This window comes from Chelon labrosus, assembly GCF_963514085.1.
Source record: "Chelon labrosus genome assembly, chromosome: 10".
Lineage (NCBI taxonomy): Eukaryota > Metazoa > Chordata > Actinopteri > Mugiliformes > Mugilidae > Chelon > Chelon labrosus.
Genome location: NC_140360.1, coordinates 12,690,973 through 12,711,685, shown reverse-complemented (window position 1 = coordinate 12,711,685; position 20,713 = coordinate 12,690,973). Strand labels below are relative to the sequence as shown.

Genomic DNA, 20,713 nt, shown 5'->3' with positions numbered 1-20,713 from the left:
GGAAAGAAGAGTGACATGTTAGCCGGAAAAAAAACCAACACCAAACAAGTTAGTTAGTCTCATGGAACAAGGCACCGTTGATAAAACTGGCAAATTAGCCAAACCTCTTTATGTTAAGATCATTGAATTCAGAAGGAGAAATAATAATGCACAGGCTTTTATTTTACTTGTCATGCACGATGCTCTGACTAAATTTAAATGCAGTTGTGAGTCAACATGTTTTTCACATATTAAAAAGGAAAAACATGTTGACACTCTGTACAACTGTTTCTGTTTTTTTCCATCAAGATCTGTGCCAGGCAAAGAGGTTTGGCCGACTCCTATCACCAGTCGCCTGATAGGAGTCTTCTCAAGTAGAACAAAAACAACCAATGGCGGCCCAGGTTAGTTGACAGTAGTTGTAGTCGGGGTGGGGTTTTGGGTGGGTAATAGGGATCATGCTGCATGCACAGTGTCAGGAGGCGTACGAGAGACACCTGGACAACCTTGCCATTAAGGGGGAAGGGCTAGCAGTTGGCGTCGTCGCAGATGTTGGCTTCACAGAAGAACCGTGAGCCGCGTTTAGCAGTGCGGGCTGTGAAGGGCACGCTCTTCAGTACTGGGGGAGGAGGGGGAGGAAGAGAAAACACGTCACACCTGAGACAGTGCCTTTCTAGGCGGTGGGTCGATGGGAATATTTTGTTCAGGAGGCTGTCATGAACCTGATAAAAAACTGGAGCTGTGCCGTTTGTGGCACGGGTCCACGGAAGCAAACCTTGAGGGGGTTTTATTAGCATTAGGACACACTGAACATGTCTGTTACTGCTCTGATAGTAGTGGCACACAAGCAATATTACAAAAACATTATACTGACGCAACATGTATATTATTCACATTTTAGACTGTGATTAATCATCATGACAAAAGTTAGTTTATGTGCTATGCTGAGGCTGTAGATATCATTTTCTTCTTCATTTTTTCCTAGATTGAGGGAAAACACTACACTTTTTGCTTTCATAATATGTTTTCTTTCAGCTACATTGAAAGAAAACCTAAAAAACACATTTTACTACACCTGTCTATTGGTAATTTATGTAAATGAGTTCTTATTTTATTAGATAATATCTAATTTGTACCTACTCTGTGTCAGAAGTCTCCACTTTTCAAACACGCACCGGACGTTTAGCTTTATTCAAATCTACATTATGAGGGTTTTTTTACAAGGGTGTGATTTAATCGACAACTTAACATTTTATTCCTAAAAATGTGGCAAAGAAAAGTCTGGCTATTAACAGTATATTGTGATTTATATAGTTTTAAAAAGAGATATCATAAAATCCCCTCTGTAAAAACTCTCACTGACTGTCTCATGAGGATTTTATCCAATTTTCAGACTTCCGATCGGGAAATGTAGGCAAATTTGCAAATATTTGAGCAGGTAATAACATATATTTAAACATGAAATTGCCGAAAATGAAAAATAATTGTCTCATTGTGACTAATTGACTGCTGAAGTTTTATATTGACACCTGTTTACCCTGTCTCCATGTAGTGTCTCCCCTCAAAACATGACGGATTTTGAAATGCGTACCTTTGACAGCTATTGTTAAATAATCCTGGATTGTCTTATCAGGCAACAACAGAATACCTTGCATAATAGTAGTATCTTTAAATTAGGATGACAGTTACTGAATTTCTTGTATACTTGGGACCAAACTGTGCATATGACATTCTGCGTATTGAGGCTCAACAGCTTTAGTGTTTCACAACTAACTAGACAGTACGTCATGGTGCAGCCAGCAGCGACTGCTTTGCTACTATGTGCTGTGCTCCAGATGTGCTGGTGTCTGGACCACGTAGCACAAGGTGCACTTCAAAGGAGCTGAGCAGTGAATGACCACAGTCATCCTGAGCCTGGGAACGCTGGGGCTGCTGGCACCCATATGGGGACTTTTTATAGTTCTGTCTGGCCCACCTGTGATGATGTCCTCAATGGTGCCATCCTTGCCCTCGTACACGGGCCGGTGGTCTTTCGCTTGCCGCCTGCGCAGTTCTGCAATCAGCTCGTGCTGCTGCTGCCTCTTCTTTTGGGCCTGGACCTGGACCAGCAGAGAGGATATTTGTACTGTTCTCTGTGCTTTTTGGCACACCGCTATGGCTTTATTTAGCACTGAGTAAACATCTGATCGTTTTCATTCAGCTCCGTTGCATGCACTTGGATTGTACCTTGGGGTCGTGCTGTTTGGCCTCCTGAGCCAGTAACTTTTCCCTCATTGCTTCCTCTTGCTTTTTCCTCTGTTCGTTGCCTTCCACTGCATCCTGTTGAGAAGAGAAAAAGGGTGACCCATCTGTGACAAGAAAGTGCAGCTCAAATAAGTCAACAACACTTGTGTGGCCCTTTTAAGTGCAAAGATAACAGGTCAGAAGCTGAACCTAAACAGGAAAGGGATGCTTTAATAAACATTAAGAAAGTATCTTCTGCCCCCCTTTCAACCTGTCAGACACACACTTTAAAGGAATAGTTTGAAATTTGGTAAAGATATAAGAGAAGGACAATGTCTGTCTCATGCTGTCAACAAGCTGCAGACAGCATTCAGTTAGCTTAGCATATGTGAATACTGAAAACAGGATGATACCGCTAACCTGGCTCTTAGCCAAGTTAAAAGATATGACAGCATCCTGTATCAACTACATTTAACTACAATTTCCAGGAAGCTCTGACGGGGAAGAGACGTTTTCTCCTCCTGTTAATTTGGAGTTTGGGTTTTTAGTATTGTGGTTTTATCTTCCACCCACGGCTGGTTTGTCATTTTGGTTATAGCTCTTGCTAAATTTAAGCTCTGGCAACACAAGACTGAAAAGCTGCTCAAACTAACTATTCTTCATCTAATTTTATTTTAGTTTGAGATGTAACATGTGTATATTAAACAGTTTCTTTAACTCAAACAGACAAAAAAATCCTTGTGTTGCACATTTCCTTGAGCAGATCCCATAAATCCAGATTGAGAACAATCTCAGGAAGTGTGCTGTGTGGCGGGGCAGGGCGAGGCTGTCCGGAGGTAAAGGGGAGAAGGGCACAAAGGGGAGGAGGAGGGGTGGAATGAGTCTAAACACCACAGCTGCGGCTCCACAGTCAGACCCAGCTGGCCTTTCCTGTTATTTGGCCTCGGACTATACGCCACGTCCTGTGGCAGAGAGGCAGCCAGCGCTCTGCCCTGCCCTGCTCTGCTCTGCTCTGCTCTGCTCGGACTGAGACTGACAACAAACTTCCCCCGATGACCTGCAGAGAACCTTGGGCCCTGTCAGCACGCAGGGGAGGAGAGATACATCACCGCTGCTTCTGCTCGCCGTCCTCACCTTGTAGGCCTTGATGAAGCGCACGAACACGGGGAAAAACACAGAGGGTGGAGTCGTCTTGGCACTCTCTCCGAAGTAGTTCACCACACTGTTGAAGGCTTCCTAGAATTGGGGAAGGAAGACAGTGCCAAAGTGGAAGCAATGTTTGTAAACACTGTTGAGTTAGGAGCTTAGGAGGACAGTGATTGGTTGTGTGTTATAGCTGTCTGTGTGACAGAGGTTAGCTTCGTGTCTATTTTCTTTTGTGCCAGTGGATACTTTTGATGTTTAGGAGGTGAAGACGGTGTGGGATACCTCTGCTGTCTTGGCGTCCTTCTGCAGCTTGTCCAGCTGTGTGTCACTAGCCTGGACGAAGCCTTTCAGGACTGAATGGTCATGGAGGCTGCACTCTCTCCGGATAAGGTCCATGCCTTTGCCCAGCTCTCGAACGTCCAGCAGCACATTTTCCAGAGATACTTCACACAATAGAGAATACGTCTTATTTACAAACCTTTTAAGCATATTACACATACACAAAAAAACATTCTGTATCTTCATGTGGCTGCTGAAAGAATAAGTTCGGTGTAAACTCACCTGCTGCAGCTTTATCCACAAAGTGCAATTCGTTGTGGAAGTTTGCCAGGTCAGGGTACTTCTCCTTTACAATGAGAGCTATGTAGTGGAGCAATGTCATCTTTCTGTCTGTAGACTTAGTGTCCAGAAGCTGTGAGAGACCCAAAAGAAGAATTATCAACAAAAATAGCGCAACAACAAACCTTAAGAAATATTTTATTTTATTTACTGGTATCACAGTAAACATATTACTCACCAGATCAAGGCTTTGCAGTTTGAAGCCATAAACACAGCCTCGTTTGCTGCTGTTCATGTAGTTTCCCAAGGCTAAGATGATCTAAACCAAAAGACTTCATGAATATGCTTAAAAGGAACACGAAAAAAAAAAATGCTGCTAAATTAACACTGCTTACCTCGAGCATTTTCTTCAGCTTCGGTGAGGACTTGACTGAGCCGGAAGCAGCAATGATGGCATTGAGCTGTGGCGTCAGCATGTTGATGTTGTCAGCGAAGTTCCCAACGAAGGTGATGATGTTCATTCTCTGCGTGAGCCTCTCGATCTTGCTGAACAGCAGCATGAAGCGATCTTCCTCGGCGAGCTGATCCAGAGGGCGCCGCTCGCGCTCGTACTGACGCAGCACCTTCACCTCGGACTCCGTGGGCAGGAAGCGCATCAGGCACTCCACAAAGTCGACGGGTAAGACCTTGAGGTCAAACCTGCAGCACACAGAACAGTTATCAGTGACCTGTTCTGTAGGTAAGTGTAAAGAGTACTTTAAAGCAGGCACATACTTCTCTATGGCTTTGCAGATCTCTTCTGTGGTCTTGTTAGCCTTTCGGAGAGTGATGGCTAAGTTCTTGGAGCGATTGGCGTCCAGAAGTGTGACCTTGTTGACTGTCTTCTGGGCTACCTTGCTTTTTGTGCAGGAAATATCCACAATCGGACCCTGGGCTCTGGTCTTAAACATCTCCTCAAACCTCTCCAGATCCAGCTCCTGCACACAAAGGAGACTTTACGTTTGCATCCTATACTACTATCAACAACATTAAAGGCCTGCTATGATATAAATATATCATATAATGCATAAACTGACACAATTAATCTCAAAGCCTCGATATTTTTATTAAAAGATCATCTTGATGTGTTGGTCTGACTGCTTCTGGCTGTGGAGTGGCCTAACATAAGAAAAATCAACTGACTGTACAGATAATCATTTGACTCTGTATATCTTGTGTGCGCGCCTGGAGATGTTTTACTGCTCTCTCAAGGCCAATCCATCTTATTTTCTTCCTGCCATTGCTGCCATAATCTGACACTTGTGCGCCTTTCCTGGCCTGCTTTTTTGTCATCTTCCTTGCCGTGCAGGAGGTTGAATGAGTTTTTTCAAACATTTCCCATTCAAAGAAAACATTATCTGCATTCTCAGTGAATATATTGTACTGAATGCATTTGGCGGCCTTGTTTCATTTGCACTTTTGACCGAAACTCTTCCTCAACTTAAATTGAGCAGTCACTTGCATAAACTTGTATTCACTTCTGCATGTTATGTTAACATAGATAACAGCAGGATGCGAGTAATTATGACCATAGAAACTCATTGTAGATGTATCCTATATTACAAAGAGATGTTTTTAAGTCTTAAATGATTAATAATAATCATGTGGATGTTAATATTCAGTACAGGAGACATCAATGCGAACAGTGTAAGAAGTTTTATCTGCTTGATTTACCTCCAGCACGCGCTCATCGTCAATCTCGTTGAAGACCGTGCCATTGATCTGATTGGGCTTCAGAGCCGTCCAGTTAAATACAGGCAGGCGGAACTTGGTCTTGATGGGCTTCTTAATTCTGATAGCTGTGGTCAAGACGTAAATACATAAATAAATAACGACTTATCGTGGAATTACAAATCCAGAAAAAAAAAATCATTGGGTGGGGCTCCTCACCTGACAGACCCAAGCTCAGGATGACAGAGGGAGAGTGAGAAGCATCTGGCAAAGGAGGAGCAAGAGGAGGAGGAGGTGGTGGGACTTGTCCACTTGGGCCTGTAATTGATGTAGAAGTCAACAGAAGTCAAAACACCACATGCAGTTTTTAATTTCATGGAAGCCTGGTGAAATAAAGTTGCTATAAAGAGCTGAAAAAGATTCTCAAAAAGCCATTTCGGACTTTCCGCACACATGCACACAAAGGAAACGAGTTTTGCGTTTCCCTTTCCTGTCTGGGTTAGAAGATCGCTGGTATGACCTGTCACCTGGCTTGGCACGATTTAACACAGAAGGGAGAACTGAAAATAGACCTCCTCTGAGAGTTGAAAGTCGACATAGTCATCTTTCACATGCATGTGTCACCAGACATAATCACTATGAGTCACGACCCATTACCTGAGGCAGAAGGCAGAGGAGGGGGAGGTGGCGGAGGCGGTGGAGGAGGCGGAGGGGCTTCACTGGCTGGTGGTAAACTTGTGTCTGACCCTCCTGGTTCTGTCAACCCAGCTGTTGAACCCAAAGACAGCCGCCCAATGTCCCCCAAAGGGATCCCGGCACCGCCCAGCGGCTCGATGGAGATGTCGCCATCAGGTTTCTTGTGCAAACGGATGGTGCCCTGCTGTTCGAGCTCCAGCAGACGCCTCTCGATGTTAAAGTGCCTCTGGAACGCGGCGTCCTTCTCCTTGATCATCCTCCTCAGGGTGGTGACCTGGGTGTTGGTTGACTCGTACGTCTCCTGAGCAGTCACCAGGGGGCGATAAAGAGCACAGTAGAATGACTCTACAAGCTAAAGAAACATCCTGTTTCCTTGTGACCTGATTTGCTATCACAGCAGTTTAGCCACAAGCATCCACAACTGCTAACACACAGAGTAAATGACACCTTTCGGATGTCACCTTAAGGCTAACGATATTATATAATTGCGAGTGCGGCTTACCCGTATTGACTGTAGGTCCTTATCTTTCTGAATGAGCAGCTTCTCCAGGTCAGCCACTTTCATCATTGTCTCATTCTCGACCTCCAGAAGCTTCTCCGTCACCTGGGAAAGAAGACGGAGACAGCAGCAGAGAGATGAGAGGAGATGAGTTCAAGAATTGATCCGTACAGTGGGCATCTTTCCCAGCTCAGCTCCCTCCCACTGCCTCTTACACACTGCATCATTGGTAAGAAATACCCAGCAGTGTGACTCAGCAAGAACGTGATAGAGCTTTTAGTTTTGATTTTCACTACATTACACATGTCACATTGGAATTCACCGAAAATCTTCACCCTCGTCCTCCCTCATCATTCCTGCCCCGTGAGAGCAGAGTTTGTTATGAAATTCCAAGAATGATGTCAGGGCTGCCCACGACCTTTCCATGTGAAGAAGGTCTTTGCAAAGCAGCGTGGGATACAAAGGCAACTGCGCCGAATGACTGGGCCAACACAAGAACAATAATAAGACTGTTTCGCACACAGTGTTTTCCAGCATTCTCCACCCAATTATTATCCTGCACCACTTGTGAAATGCAAACACTGAGGAGATTTCTGATTACTGCGTAGAAACAGCCAAGTTAAGTACATAGCTCGTGAACCACAACAATCTCATAAACGGCCACAGAGAGCAGTGTTGGTGGTCCAGACTGGGTGGTGCACTTACATGGGACAGGTGCTCCTCCAGTTCATCTACCTTCTCCAGCGCTGCATTCTTGGTCTCTGCGTCTTCCAGCAGCCCACCCACATCAAATACATTATCCAGGTAGGCCTGGATCTGCACTGACAGCTTGTCGCTCTCCGTATGTTTAGATTTCTGACACGAGGGGAGAGTGATTCAGAATTAGTGACAATGTTCGCACACTGAGGCCACTTTAACTCAAACATTTTTCCTTACCTCCAGGTAGTCGTCCAGTCCCAGCTTCGTGAATTCATACTGCAGGTGGACTCTGAAGTTCATGTCCTCAACAGAGTGGACCACAATGTTGATGAACTGCATGCACGCGACCTGCAACACAGATGGAAACAGACAGGGACCCATTTATACCTGGTTTTAACATCTGTACCTGGATATATTATCTGGATAAGAACATCCATTCAATGAGTGTTTGCATTTACACCTGGAATTAAAAAAACTCTGCAGATATCCAATCTGGATTAAGACTGGATAAATCTATTAATATAATAATATATATAACATTCACACATCCATACGTAGCACAAAATTTGTCTTACCATAAAGTCGATGTTTCCCTCCTCACTGCGGAAGTGCTCCATCAGTCTCTCAAAGCGATGCTTTTCTTTACAAACCTAAAAAATAAAATAAAAAAGGTTCGGTCTATGGTGATGATTTACAAAAATATTAATGTTGAAATCGAGAAATAGACTAAAAAAAAAAAAGATTTTGAACACAGATGTTTGAAAACTGTTAACTGAGTCATGAGGCGGCGACAGTGGTGTGGTGGTTAGCACTGATGCCTCACAACAAGAAGGCTCTGGATTCGAATCCACTGGCTGAGTGAGGCCTTATGGAGGCCGTATGGAGTTTGCGTGTTCTCACCCATTGGTGATTCTAAATTGGCCGTATGTGTGAGTGTGAATGGTTGCCTGTGTTAGCACTGTGTTAGCTCTGGGATGGACTCCAGACCCCTGCGACCCTCCAGAGGGATAAGCAGTTACAGAAAATGAACGGATGAATAACTGAGTTATGTGGCAGAGGCTGTCTGTCTCTCTGTGTTAGCTCTGCGACAGACAGATAAAATTTGTTCATCCAAATGGCAACCCCTGAGCTGCTGCTTCTTGAATTTGGCAGCACTCTTCTATACCATGCAAAAAGCTGTGGCAGTGGATAAATGCACGATAGCTGATGTAGTCCATTTTCTGGATGGAATGAATTAAACATTTCAATTTTTCCATAATTTATCTCCTTCTACCTTAGGCGACAAACTTCCTGATCCCGCCACATATTCTTATCATCGTGATTCATTGGACGGGAAGCCAGCAAGGCACTGAGCTTTTTTCTAGTGTACTACACAAAAAAAAATACTACTGAAAATGAAAAGGAAAACATTCTTTTTGAGCTGAAATGTTTTTTGTTTTTTTAAATGCTGTGGGGAAAAAAAGAGTAAGAAAAAGGAAGTGGCTGTTGGTCTAATATTTGATTACTGGTATGTTTGTGGTTGAATTCCATTGGGGGCCTTCTTGCGAGACCTGTCACCTTTTATGATTGTGTAATTTTGGAAAATACCAATACAGAGTTGCCAACTTGTTTCCACTAGAGAGTTGATTAGGGTCTCTTTGGGGATTTCGACTGCAAGGTAATTATCTTGTTCCGGTGTTTAGATGACTGCGCACGCAGACACTGAGAGGCTAAGCAAATCTTTGCGGTCCACGGCCTCCCATCAGGGAGCTGATCCTTATCATTGTTCAAGGTTGGCTCACATCTGGTGTCTTAGTGAGACTAATAACCTCCGACCGGCCACCACAGAGCTTTGCTTACACCTTCAGTATAGACTCTGAAACTTTCAACCCTCTACACTGGGCCTCTATGTCTTTATGGACATGAGTTATGTGGGACTTGGTGATTTAATTAATGTCAGCAGGATTTCTTAGCACATTAAGATGTTAATGGTTTAAATTTTATTTAAAAGTTGCTCAGGGCACCTCTTTGAAGTTGTCAAAAGCTGAAAGGATGATCTCGTGACCTCCTCGGACTAGACAGACGGCGGCCAGCAGCTCAAGGACCAAAGCTTTTGTCCTGGAAGTGCAGAAGACACTCATCAGTACAAAACAAAGAGATTCTGTCCCATTCAGGTAAAGTATAGCTTAGCACCAAACTATGTAGCATCTGTCCTAAACTAACTCTCTATGTGACAAAATAAGAAAATGCAATCATGCAATCCTCAAAACTGGTGTAAATATCAACATATATGGATTGAAAGAAGACTTCATTATAAAGTGATCAGTCCCAGTGGTTTACCACTAATCTTCCTTTAGTAAACATTCCTTTAACAGCCTGTGCACACGCCCCTGATCCTCAACTTCAGAGAGAAGCCGAGCCCCATGGAGAATGGAGAAGCATATCATATTAACTGGCTGCAGGGTTTCCCCTATTGTTTGACCCAGCCCTGCTTCCATGGAGGTGGGGTCCTCAGTTCTTACCGTGAGTTCTTATTGTTCAAGCTGAGAGCAATTTCATTGACTGCATGTGCATGAGACATGACCATATTGAAGCCATACTGTGTGGAGAAAGAGAGACAGAGAGAGAGATAGAACAGGATGTGGTCAGCATTTGACTGTGCAGGAAACACATCTTCCTCCACATTTATATTCATGACGGATTGTGCATCACAACAGTCGTGTTCAGAGTGGCGTGTCGGTGTCAGTGCTTGGTACCTGATAGTTCATGATTGCTCTCAAGCACATGATGCACACATGCACATCATCTTTTTGACTCACGAGGCGGGAGTTCTTGATGGTTTTGCTGTTTGAAACTGTGCCATAGCTGCAACAGATGCCAGAAGTTAATGTCTCCCAGTAATTAAATTTAGTTTGGTTATTCAACTCGTTTAATTTATTTGTGAAGTTTATCTGCTGATCCAATGACTCATGTTTTAAGCATGTAACAGAGAGAGACAAAGAGAGAAAATTATAGAGAACGAAGACTGGCAGAAAAACCTTAGATGGCTTTTGAGGTTACAGATGCATTATGGGAGATGCCTGGTTCCCTCGTTTCTGTCAACAGACTAAAGCCTGTGCACACGAACTTCTGTTATATAACTGTATTGCACAGTCATCACGTGCACATACAGTATTTAAATCAACATTACTTTTCTTTATAAAGGGTTGTAACCTGCCTTGTCATTATTTTATTTCACATTTTCATGAACTTATACAAATACAGAACCTGTGGGCATTTATTTCTAAATGTTATAAAGTCTGAAACTTATGAACTAATTTCAAACTTTACTATTTTTGTCCTGTCAGACTTATATTTCAAGTCTCTTTGACGTGTGTATGTGTCAGTGGCGAGAGAGGTGAATAGCAACTGTCCAGCATATGCTGCTGCTCACAGCTGGCTCTCATCTGCGGACAGTGCAAATGCACATCTGGGCAGATGAAGGAGGACCATTAACTAAGAAAGACACATGGCACTAAAGGTCAAAGACTTTCAGTTTCTATGTCTGATACTGCTCGCCTTCTGATTGAGTCTGTGCAGAGCAAAGCCTTGAGGTCAAGAGAGAAATCACAAGAGGTAAAACTTATCAAACATTCAGGCATTTTCCTAAAATAAAACAGCACCAAGACAACTGGTTTGCATGCAAGTTCATGTTTATAGAATTCAAGGTTAGCAGAGCAGGGCAACAACGGGGATAGCGACTAGCCGGGAAGCTAGCTCAGCGATACATACCGCAGGACAGACTGGCGGGCTGAGCGCACCAGTGTATTGCAGAAGGGTTGGGTGCTGGAATGGTGCAGATCCTCAATGGACCTGCTCCAAGATTTAGCCTTGTCCAAGAAGCCATCCTCCCCATTTTCCAGCCCCTCAAAATCCAACCTGGGCCACATACGAACAAACAGACGAGCCAACACAGAGGCAGAGGGGTGTAGATGAGAGGCACGGGGGAGGTTAGGTCAGCGAGGCAGCTTGGTAAAGAGCCAAGGGTTATCACAAGAACTGTCAACAAGCTGCACGATAAAGCTCAGCACAGAGATTCTGTCCCATTCAGGCAAGCTACAGCTCAGCACTAAACCATGTAGCATCTGTCCAGAAACACATTCAGTGTGCAAAGTCTGCAACCAGGCATACAGACACATCCAAACAGTGCCAAGTGCACATTTTTTAGATGCACAAACAGTTTAACTGCAGGCTCTACGGAACACGATGTGTTAAGTCAGCAACTTCATCCACTGCCCAACCCAGTTCCTAAGGAAAAGTGTAGGTCATAAGGTGTGTGCGTACTCACATGACAGCGCACTGGGCGAAGGAGAGGTACTCCACCAGGACGTCAAGACCTCTGTTCTCATCATTGAGGAACTCCCTGACCCACCTGTGATGCATGGGAACAGAGGGTCAGCAGGGCACCAAATAAAGAACACACCCTTATACTTTAGGACTGCAATTTATCCAATAATACAGAGAGAGCAGTGATAAATAACTGCACTGAGGCCTTGCTAGAGGCCCAACTTAAAGAATTAATCTTTCAACGTCCACTTGTTTGTCTTATCGAGAGCTATGCTTTCTGAAACAATAGATAAAGGTATTTACAAAAAATAAAATGTTCTTTAAATGGAATTAAAAGAAGTTGGGGGCAAAAGGGAAGTATAAACAAGTGCAGATAGAGCAGATTACCGGCATGGGGCAACTCTCTTAAACTCTGAGGCAACATTGGCTGTTTTGAAACGAGGCTAAATGACTGAACGGTTTTAAGTGAAAACACAGTGGCAAAGGATGAAACAGACGTGTGCAGGAATATGTGGACGGGTGGGTATGTGTATTAATCTGTACAGATATATATATTGAGTCCAGTAAACATTTTACTGCCAGAGAAAACATAGCTTTTACACGTAGTAACCTAATTTATATGGAAAATAAAATAAAGACAAATTTAGAAGTCAGACTGTTTGCTCATCTATCAGCTGGTTCAATGTTGGCCTCTTGAACTTCTGTTTCTTTGCACAAAATCTTCTTTTGAAAATATATTTTCTCCCGTAATATTTAAATGTGCAGATACTAAGTTGAAAAAAAAGGGTTGATAATCTAGTTGAACATCTTATTTACAATCTGTCAGACACCTCATCCTTCTTCCTCATTTGACTTATTGCAATGTCACCTCTACTTCCAGATCTCAGCAGTTACTTTGCGAGTGAAATGTTATCACAGCCAATACAACTGATGTCCCACACTGTAAAAGTGAAGCCAAACTTCTAATAAACCAGAATTATTAGTGAAGGTATCTCTGAGGGGGGTCTGCGCTCCCCAGACTGAGAAAACTTGGCAAGAATTCCACGGAAAATAAACTGGAGCGAGGAGGCTTCAAATTTCTCCAGTTTTCTGTGGAGAAAAACGACTCCAAACAAAGGAATTCCCATTGCAGCGAGAGAAAGAATGTGGAGGGCATATGGCTAAAAGAGCCGGGCTCAGGTTGAAGCCCTGACACTCAACAGTATTTAGTCTGCCTCCCCCACAGACCCCCTTCACCTCCTCCCCACACTTCTTCAGGGAACTGCAGGGGGAACGGAATTGGGGTAAAAGGTTCTTAAAATAGTCTCGAAATGCTGGTTCTGATGACAGACTGCCAGTCAGCCAATGGTAAGTCAGACAGGAAACCAATCAAGACCCTCAAAGTAGAGGAGGGAAGGAGGGAGGGAGGGAGGGAGAGGGGAAGAGAGGTGAGTACAGGAACAGAGGGAAGCGAACAAAGAAACGAGACTGGTTGCAGGAGGGAAGGGGAGGAGGAGGAGGAGGGGAGACACAAGGAGGAGGGCTTGATCATCAGTTTCCTGTCCCTCCCCATCCCTCCTTGCCTGTGACCCCTCACTCTTTCCTCCCTTCTTTCCAACCAGTTGCTATTTCAGATTTTCTTGGCAATCTCAGGAATAACACGGCAGAAAGGGCCGAGGATTCAGACACACACAATATCCCAGCATCTGTTACACTTAATCCCACCCACAAAACGTCTTCTGAAAATAGTCCTCATTTTTCCTTCGCCTGCGAGTCTTTCTGGGAAACGCGCTGAAACCGACATTTATTGATGAAGCCTAATACTATTTGAGTTATTCATGGGGCTCTGTGGACACTATGGAAAATCAAAGCCGTTTTACACGCTTCATTTTGGTTTAGGAACTTGGCGGCAGCAGCTTTTAATGCACAACTGTGTGACACTGGATTCGAGGATCATGTCTGCAACACAGAGGGCTAAAAAAAAAAAAAAGCACCAGGCACTCCTTCGGCACATGGGGGAGGAAAGCGTGCAGGGTTCAATCGTGTGACAAAATATGAGAAGAAAATTATACAAAAAATGTTTGCTTTGCTATGTGAAAAATGTGTAAACATAGAAGCATCCTTGTGTTTGTTCTTGTGCTTTTCACAGAGTTCAGCAATGGTCAGGCAGGCTTCCTGTCCCTCTGGCATACACAACAAAGCTTCCTGCTCAACACTATGGGGGAGTGGACGAGGCAGCACAATGGCTACCATCTGGGCATTATGAGGAGCAGCTCTATGAAGTGGAGCTGCAGAGCTTGGCAAGTTAGAACAATGGGGGAGATACGGGCACCAGAAAGAGCTGTGGGTCCCTACAGCAGCAGGAACACACAAAGGAATATTCTTTACAGGGGGAAAACAATAATGCGACTTCCTCGAGCATTGTGCACCAAGAAGCAGATCTGCCTAATGCACCGGAAAAGCGATAAGACTTGATTACCCAATGTGGTTTGTCCTCAGTGATATCTCCAGTTCCCGCAGGACTTTTGTGGATTCCTGCACACGCCTTCGAAACTTCTGTAGGACGAAAGCAGAGTGTTTGTTGTAGATTCATAAATATTAACATTTTACTTAACAAGCAGTTACAAGTAATCCACCTATTTAATGGTGCACTCATATATCACTGTCGGGCTGATGAGTTCGTCTTCCTTGTCAAAACCTGGTGCCTACAACACCCACAATGCAACAGGACTAATGAAAGTTTAGTCAGAGTTCAGGGTGTTATGCGAGTAGCTGAGGAGCATCAGCCTTCATTTTCAAACTCTGAAGGGACGTCACCGGAGGCAGTTTATCAGATTTCACTGAACTCCCTCTGGAGCCACCACTTACCCTATACAACTTCCCACACATTCTGTGCTAAAAAGACCCGCGAATGGACTTTGATGTGCAAAAACTGACGGAGTTCCCCTTTAAGCGGGCCACTATAAGATCATTTGCACAGCCTCACCTTTCGTGTGACTCCAGGGTCTAAGTATCCTCGCAGCTTCTGGATGTAGGTGTGAGGCGGATTCTTCACCTGAAACCTCTCCTGAAGACACACAACAGAGCAAGAAATGTAATGGGAGTCTGCCGTGGTCATTGTGTTGGTGCAGAGTGAGCTGTGAGGACATGTGGACAGTGTCAGTGAAGGTTTGGCGTTGGGTGAATTCACCTGGTCGCAGATCAGGTCCCACTTCTTCTCATTGTCGTATTGTCGGAGGAGCCGAGCTTTGTCTGGAGGCAGGTTCATAGAATTCTGAAAATATAAAACGTGGGCATTAGTTTCATTTGTGGCAACGCATTTTAATCCCCCCGCCCCTGGTTTATTTGACTATTTATAGCAGCTGTGATTTGGTGAGTGTCAGTGATTGGAGGCGCCAAAAGCAAAGAACAGGATAAAATGTTGGGGACTTGCACCATGACCTCACTTCCTGTGTTGACTTTCAGCATCCTGTTGCAGGACATGATCCGTATCTCCTGTGCACTCTCGAGTCTGAGTATCATTCAGGCACCGCAGTGCTTTTAAAGGCAACGAGCCGCTATCAGAGTACGAGCCCATTACCAGACCAGTCATGTAAACCAGCCATAAAAACACTTTAACGCCACATGAGATGTCCTGAGGTGGCCGGTTTACTGGGCTCACATTGAACCCTGATTTGGCCGGAGCATTCAGACATTCTTGTGACGACTGTAAGATGAAAAACAAACTGTATGTCACAAATTTTGACTTATTACTTCCTTCACAGACGCTTGAAAACAGTGGGTGACATGGAGTCCTTAAAAATGAGGAAGCGCAACAATAAGAGGGAGCTTGTGAGCCCCTGAAACTAACCACCTCAGCGATTCTCTATGAAGAGGCGCGTGGGACTTTTTTGAACCGGGAGCCCTCATTTACACCAGCATCAACAGTATCCCATAAGCAAAACCACAAACAGCCCGTCCGCTTGACATTTAACCTGCGACTATAACTCAGCCAGCGACACCATGCCTTGTTAAACCCCTCCGTGGCCAGATGTGATGCTCACAGAGGCATTTTTTTCCAGTGTTTCATTCATTGGAAAAAACCTATACGTTCTCATTCCTATGACAACCGCTCAGTCACCGGTTTTGACTGAGGGGCTGGAACATCACACGTGAGTTTATCAAAATAGGTTTTCCACATCAGGACTACATTGCTCACTCTGTCAGCATATCATGAATCATCCCGTCTAGTGAGGACAGAGGGTGGAAGCAAAGGCTTCGCTGATTTCACCTTAAATTAATCATAAATCATGAGACACACTCAAAATCAAACTCAACAACTTTAAAGTGGCAATTTAAAACTTTTTTAAAAAGCCAAACCAAAAGAGGTGTACGACAAAGCCATAGCAGGCTAGAAGTATAGTCGAAAGCTGTGCCAAGATTTTACATTTGGACTAACCTAAAAAAAAAAAAAACACCCACGCAGAAGAAAAAAGCAGTAACATGCATACCAGATGTTCAGAATTAAAGGAGGAATGTGTCTTGTTTATAGTTGTAGTTTATAGTAGTAAATTTTCTCTGGTGTCTGACCTCCTCTACTCCTCTGATTCTCATGGGAGAAATTTTACCTACAACACAGTCTTAAGGAAGGTCACACTCGGAAGTGGAGAGTCAAATCTCCCACCCGTAGCTGCCTTTAATTTAAAAAAGAAAAAGAAAAAAGAAAAGCAGTTGAATTATTGCTGGATATACGTAGTCTGGGATTTTTCTACAAAACGACTGACAGATCTAATTGGCTTTGTGCTTTTTGTTGATGATTAAAAGCCAGTTGAACAAATAATATCATCACAAGAAAACTCCTTACCTATTTATTTAATGACAAACATTTTCTGGATCCAGACTCTTCAATGTCTCCTTTTAACTATTTCATGTTCTGTATGTTACTGTAAACTAAATGTTTTGGAATATCGGGATTTTTTTATTATCTTCAAGAGAAAAATGATGACAATAATGACAATAATCAATGACTACAGCCCAATTTTCCGTAAAGAATCCACCTAAGTTTAAGTGAAATGACATTTGTTTTGTTTTCACAATGAAGTAAAGACTTAGAAGCACCAATTTAACCAAGCGGATACTTTTAATTCACTGCAGATTATGTTCTTTAGGCTTGGTTTTGACACAAAACACCCAAGTGGTAAATGAAAAAAAACAAAGAAATAAGCCTGGCTATCTGCCCCAGCATCTGTCCAGCCCCAAAGCCCGCTTCCTTTTGTTTTCTCGGTCAGTCATGCATACTAAAGTAGGACCGTGGGGCAAACAGGCAAAGAGCAGGGTCTCCTTTTGTAGTAATTTAATTCGGAATTACTGGAGAACGTGCAGACCAGATGCACACGCAGATATTCATCCATTTGGTAAGGAGCAAAAAATAAACCCCAAACCTGCCCCTCTCTGTAGCTAAACTGATTATTTCAGTTATAAAAGTATTCATTATGAGCTAAAATAAGTAAAGGATTAAAAGGATGGTCGATAAATGCACAGGAGCTCCTGCAGCCAGCTCACTGAGAAGTCATCATGAGCAAAGAAGACACACTAAAGACTGTTTAAGATCGTCCGTCTGTCAGTTTGAGCCTCAGGTAGTGTAAACAAATACAGGTGAGACACTGCGCAGATGTGAGCGAAGCCAAAACTGTTAAAAACCGACTGAAATGTTTGCATGAATGATAGCGGGGGTATAAAAAAAAAAAGAGAGAAAAAAAGCAGAGCGGAGGTTTCCTTTCTGACTAGATTTGGGTAATTTGAGCCAAGTAACCCAATTTAGCTAATTTCATTTCACTTTCTCCCACAGTGATACTATCTTGCGCTTCCTGTGTTTATAAGAAGCTAAAAGAAGTAGTTGTTTTGTGGGGGTGGGAGAAGTAGCTCACATACTTCTACTTTTTTGGGAAGGTTGACGGACACATGTTAGAAGAAAAATACTACAAATACGGCAAAAATGTTTGGTGCTTGTTGTGTTGCCTTGCTGCCCACATACTGTCTCCCCCGGCATGGCCTTCCTTGTTTGACCTGAGACTGGATCGACAAAGGATTCAGTGTGGAGCTTTGTTTTGATTCCGTGCTGTGCCATTCCCCATCCTTTGACATTTGAGCTATTTTTTTTTTTTTCCCCTCACAGAAAATCGCTAACAATGGCTGGTGGGCAGGGTCAGTGTATGGCCTGCCTCTGGTGTTGTGTGGAGCAAAATCCGTCTAAAGCAAAAACACTGTACAACCAGATGAACTGGTTCTATTATCACTGCTATCTCCCAAATCAACTGGTCCTCAATGTCAAACAGAACCACTTGAAAGTCATCAGTTTATTATTAAACTCTAATATGGTTTAACTTATTATAAGATTAAAATACAATGTAGAAATCTCTTGCACAAAACTCACAGAAAATTGAATTAATTGGATTTTTTGGACTAAAAAACTTTTATTTTGGGGCTCAGAAAAACTATAGTGGCCACTTTACAGTATTTTTTGTTTTTATCTAACACAAGGATTAAAAGATTACACAAAAGTGGGAAAAAAAATGAACTTCTTGTGAAAACAGAGTCACAATTGGTAAAGGCGAAAAAATATAAAAAAGTAAGGGGGATATTGTAAAGCAGGACTAGCCCAGGCCAACTATGAGGGTATAAATTCCAAAAAAACATTTGTGAAATTCGAGCCATTAACAAAGAAGACGGAGGTTTTAAAACCTCAGCAGTTAAAGTAGTTCATGGGGTCGTGTTACAGGTTAAGGAGAGTCCAGGAGAGCTATCAAGGACTCAGCAGAGCACTCAACCCACGGTCACTTCAGAGATCGGAGTCAAAGGGGGGCAACTTCATCTGCGCTCCGCTGGAAAGAGCCCTGATCCCAGCTGATTTACAATTAGCCAGGAGTTGAGTTAATGACCTGCAACTCCAGCCAGATGCCCCCAGAGATACAAATGGGGAAGGGTGACATTTGGTCAGTTAGGATACAATATAACACCACCATGCACCAGACTAAATTATTCTTACACAATACTAAAGTTAATTGTCTTAAATTATATTATAAAACAACTTTCTTTTTTACTTTTGTGGAGTCTTTTATGGTAACGCTGTTCTAAAATGCATTGTATGTGTATGCTTCTGAATCTGGCCCATGTGAATGCTGTGTGTTATAAGTCCATGCAAAGTGGGCCTTTTGCGTGCATCACACAATGAGATAAAAAAGCTATTGTGATTTGCCTTGTCCAGTGTAAGTCAGGCGTGAATTAAACACCTTCTACTGAGCGCTGAGGGGAGTGGTTCTTTCTTTCGTGCCCTATCTGTGGGCTGGCAATGCAGTGTCTGTGTTTTTTTATCTATTTTGATAGGTTTACAGGGGCCAGACTTAGCTATCATCATCTCACAGGGAAAGGAGTGGGTGGCTAAGGAGTTCAGCGCGCTGGACAGTCCAGACACGGAGGTCCAGACAGAGCTTTTTACCCCACAACAGTCTGCTCATCGGGCGGGGTCCAGGCAGACTGGACCTGCGGCTCATCTTGACTGTAAGCTGTCACGGCAGCATAATCAAGGCCAGATACAACAATGAAATGAGGTCAGCAAAACACTATTGTAGTAGACAAAGCACCTGTCCTGTTTATGTATAAGCACATTTCTTAAGATTCCACGAGAGCATCAGGACATTAAACTTAAGAAGGGGATTAAGCATAGCAGCTTAGTGTATTTATTGCAGCTGAAGCGTGGAAAGACTCACGAACAATAATCTAACCTCAGCAAAGGTTAATGTTGCAGCGTATCTAATCTGCCCGCAAATATTTCAGGTGTGAGTCCTGAGTGAATCACTTCATATAGGGCCAAGCAAAACCAACTACTATAGCAAACAAAAACCAAGTTAATTTTTTCTTAATGCAAACTAAACACTGCAGCCTCTATTGTTCCAGGAGTACTCAACGAACACTGCATGGGATTTGGCACGACTATGTTTTCTTCAAGCATATTAACTGAGCGTAGTTTATAAGGGAAAGTGATGCACCAGCTGCTAACTATACAAGAAATGTCTGGATATAGTTGAAGATAAATATCTCTTTCAGGAAAAAACAGAGAAGAAGAGAAATTAATAACTGAATGCGCCCTTTAAAAAAAAAAACGCTGGGAAAGACCGGATGTCTGTCTGACATACTGTACATGTCGCTTACACTTATAGGAGATTGTGAGTACATAAAGTGGAGCTCATCAAGCCAGACGACCTCTCTGAATGACATCATTCATGGTAAACATAATCGTGACTCAATCTATGACAGAGTCTTACATATTACACTGGCTTTTTATTAATGATTGTCGCTGTCGTTGCCATTGTTTGGATTCCTGCTTTTCCTTGGTACTGAAACACAATGAGAGGAGACAGGATGAGAGGCTTAGCTGTCGTCACGGAGCTGCAAGGACTTCCTTAACTCTTCGGGAAACCAGAGGCTGCACTGAGTAATTTTAGGTTTGTGCTGTAGCTGTTACGTGTGATACGAGTGTGTGCGTGCGTGATTTCTGCACATCCACTCCGACGATGTGTTTTTCTGCATGCACGAATGAACTGCAGGTGATTTTCCAGCTCCCAGGTAAAGCTTCGCATGAACCAAAAGCAACGGAGCAGAGTGTGAGAAAACACTGGCCCCCTTTCTCTGAGCGGACACTCGATCGCCCTATCGCTCTTTAGTTAGGTAACCCTAACCTGGCAACCACAACAAAGCATGAGTCCTGCACAAAGATGCAGGGAGAGGCCAACAAAGCAGACGCTACCAGTCCTCCCAGACACAGAGATTGAAGATAGGAGGCACGGAGAGGGAGGGATGTTTTTCTCGCAGGGCAGATGAGTTTTCTTGGGGATCAGTACCCCTCCCTGTCTTCTCCTCCTGATGCTGATCCTTGTTTACAAA

General features: G+C 43.4%; 1 protein-coding gene across 5 annotated transcripts in view; it reads right to left on the bottom strand.

Moving 5' to 3' along the window:
* Positions 1-20,713, bottom strand: part of fmnl3 (formin-like 3) — a 30,835-nt gene that overhangs the window by 2,628 nt on the left and 7,494 nt on the right. The window contains exons 2-25 of one of the 5 annotated variants that reach the window (XM_084554334.1): positions 14,985-15,068; positions 14,781-14,861; positions 14,274-14,350; positions 11,817-11,900; positions 11,261-11,407; positions 10,246-10,354; positions 10,012-10,088; positions 9,514-9,607; positions 8,086-8,160; positions 7,748-7,858; positions 7,517-7,666; positions 6,815-6,916; positions 6,274-6,613; positions 5,836-5,934; positions 5,620-5,744; positions 4,681-4,883; positions 4,302-4,605; positions 4,145-4,225; positions 3,910-4,039; positions 3,631-3,791; positions 3,337-3,438; positions 2,206-2,298; positions 1,955-2,078; positions 477-598 (exon numbers count right to left, since the gene is read on the bottom strand). In XM_084554334.1, coding sequence (XP_084410460.1) covers positions 507-598; positions 1,955-2,078; positions 2,206-2,298; positions 3,337-3,438; positions 3,631-3,791; positions 3,910-4,039; positions 4,145-4,225; positions 4,302-4,605; positions 4,681-4,883; positions 5,620-5,744; positions 5,836-5,934; positions 6,274-6,613; positions 6,815-6,916; positions 7,517-7,666; positions 7,748-7,858; positions 8,086-8,160; positions 9,514-9,607; positions 10,012-10,088; positions 10,246-10,354; positions 11,261-11,407; positions 11,817-11,900; positions 14,274-14,350; positions 14,781-14,861; positions 14,985-15,068 — 3,045 coding nt within the window. In that variant the 3' untranslated portion in view covers positions 477-506. The other 4 variants (XM_084554335.1, XM_084554336.1, XM_084554333.1 and 1 more) reach the window with 4 other exon arrangements.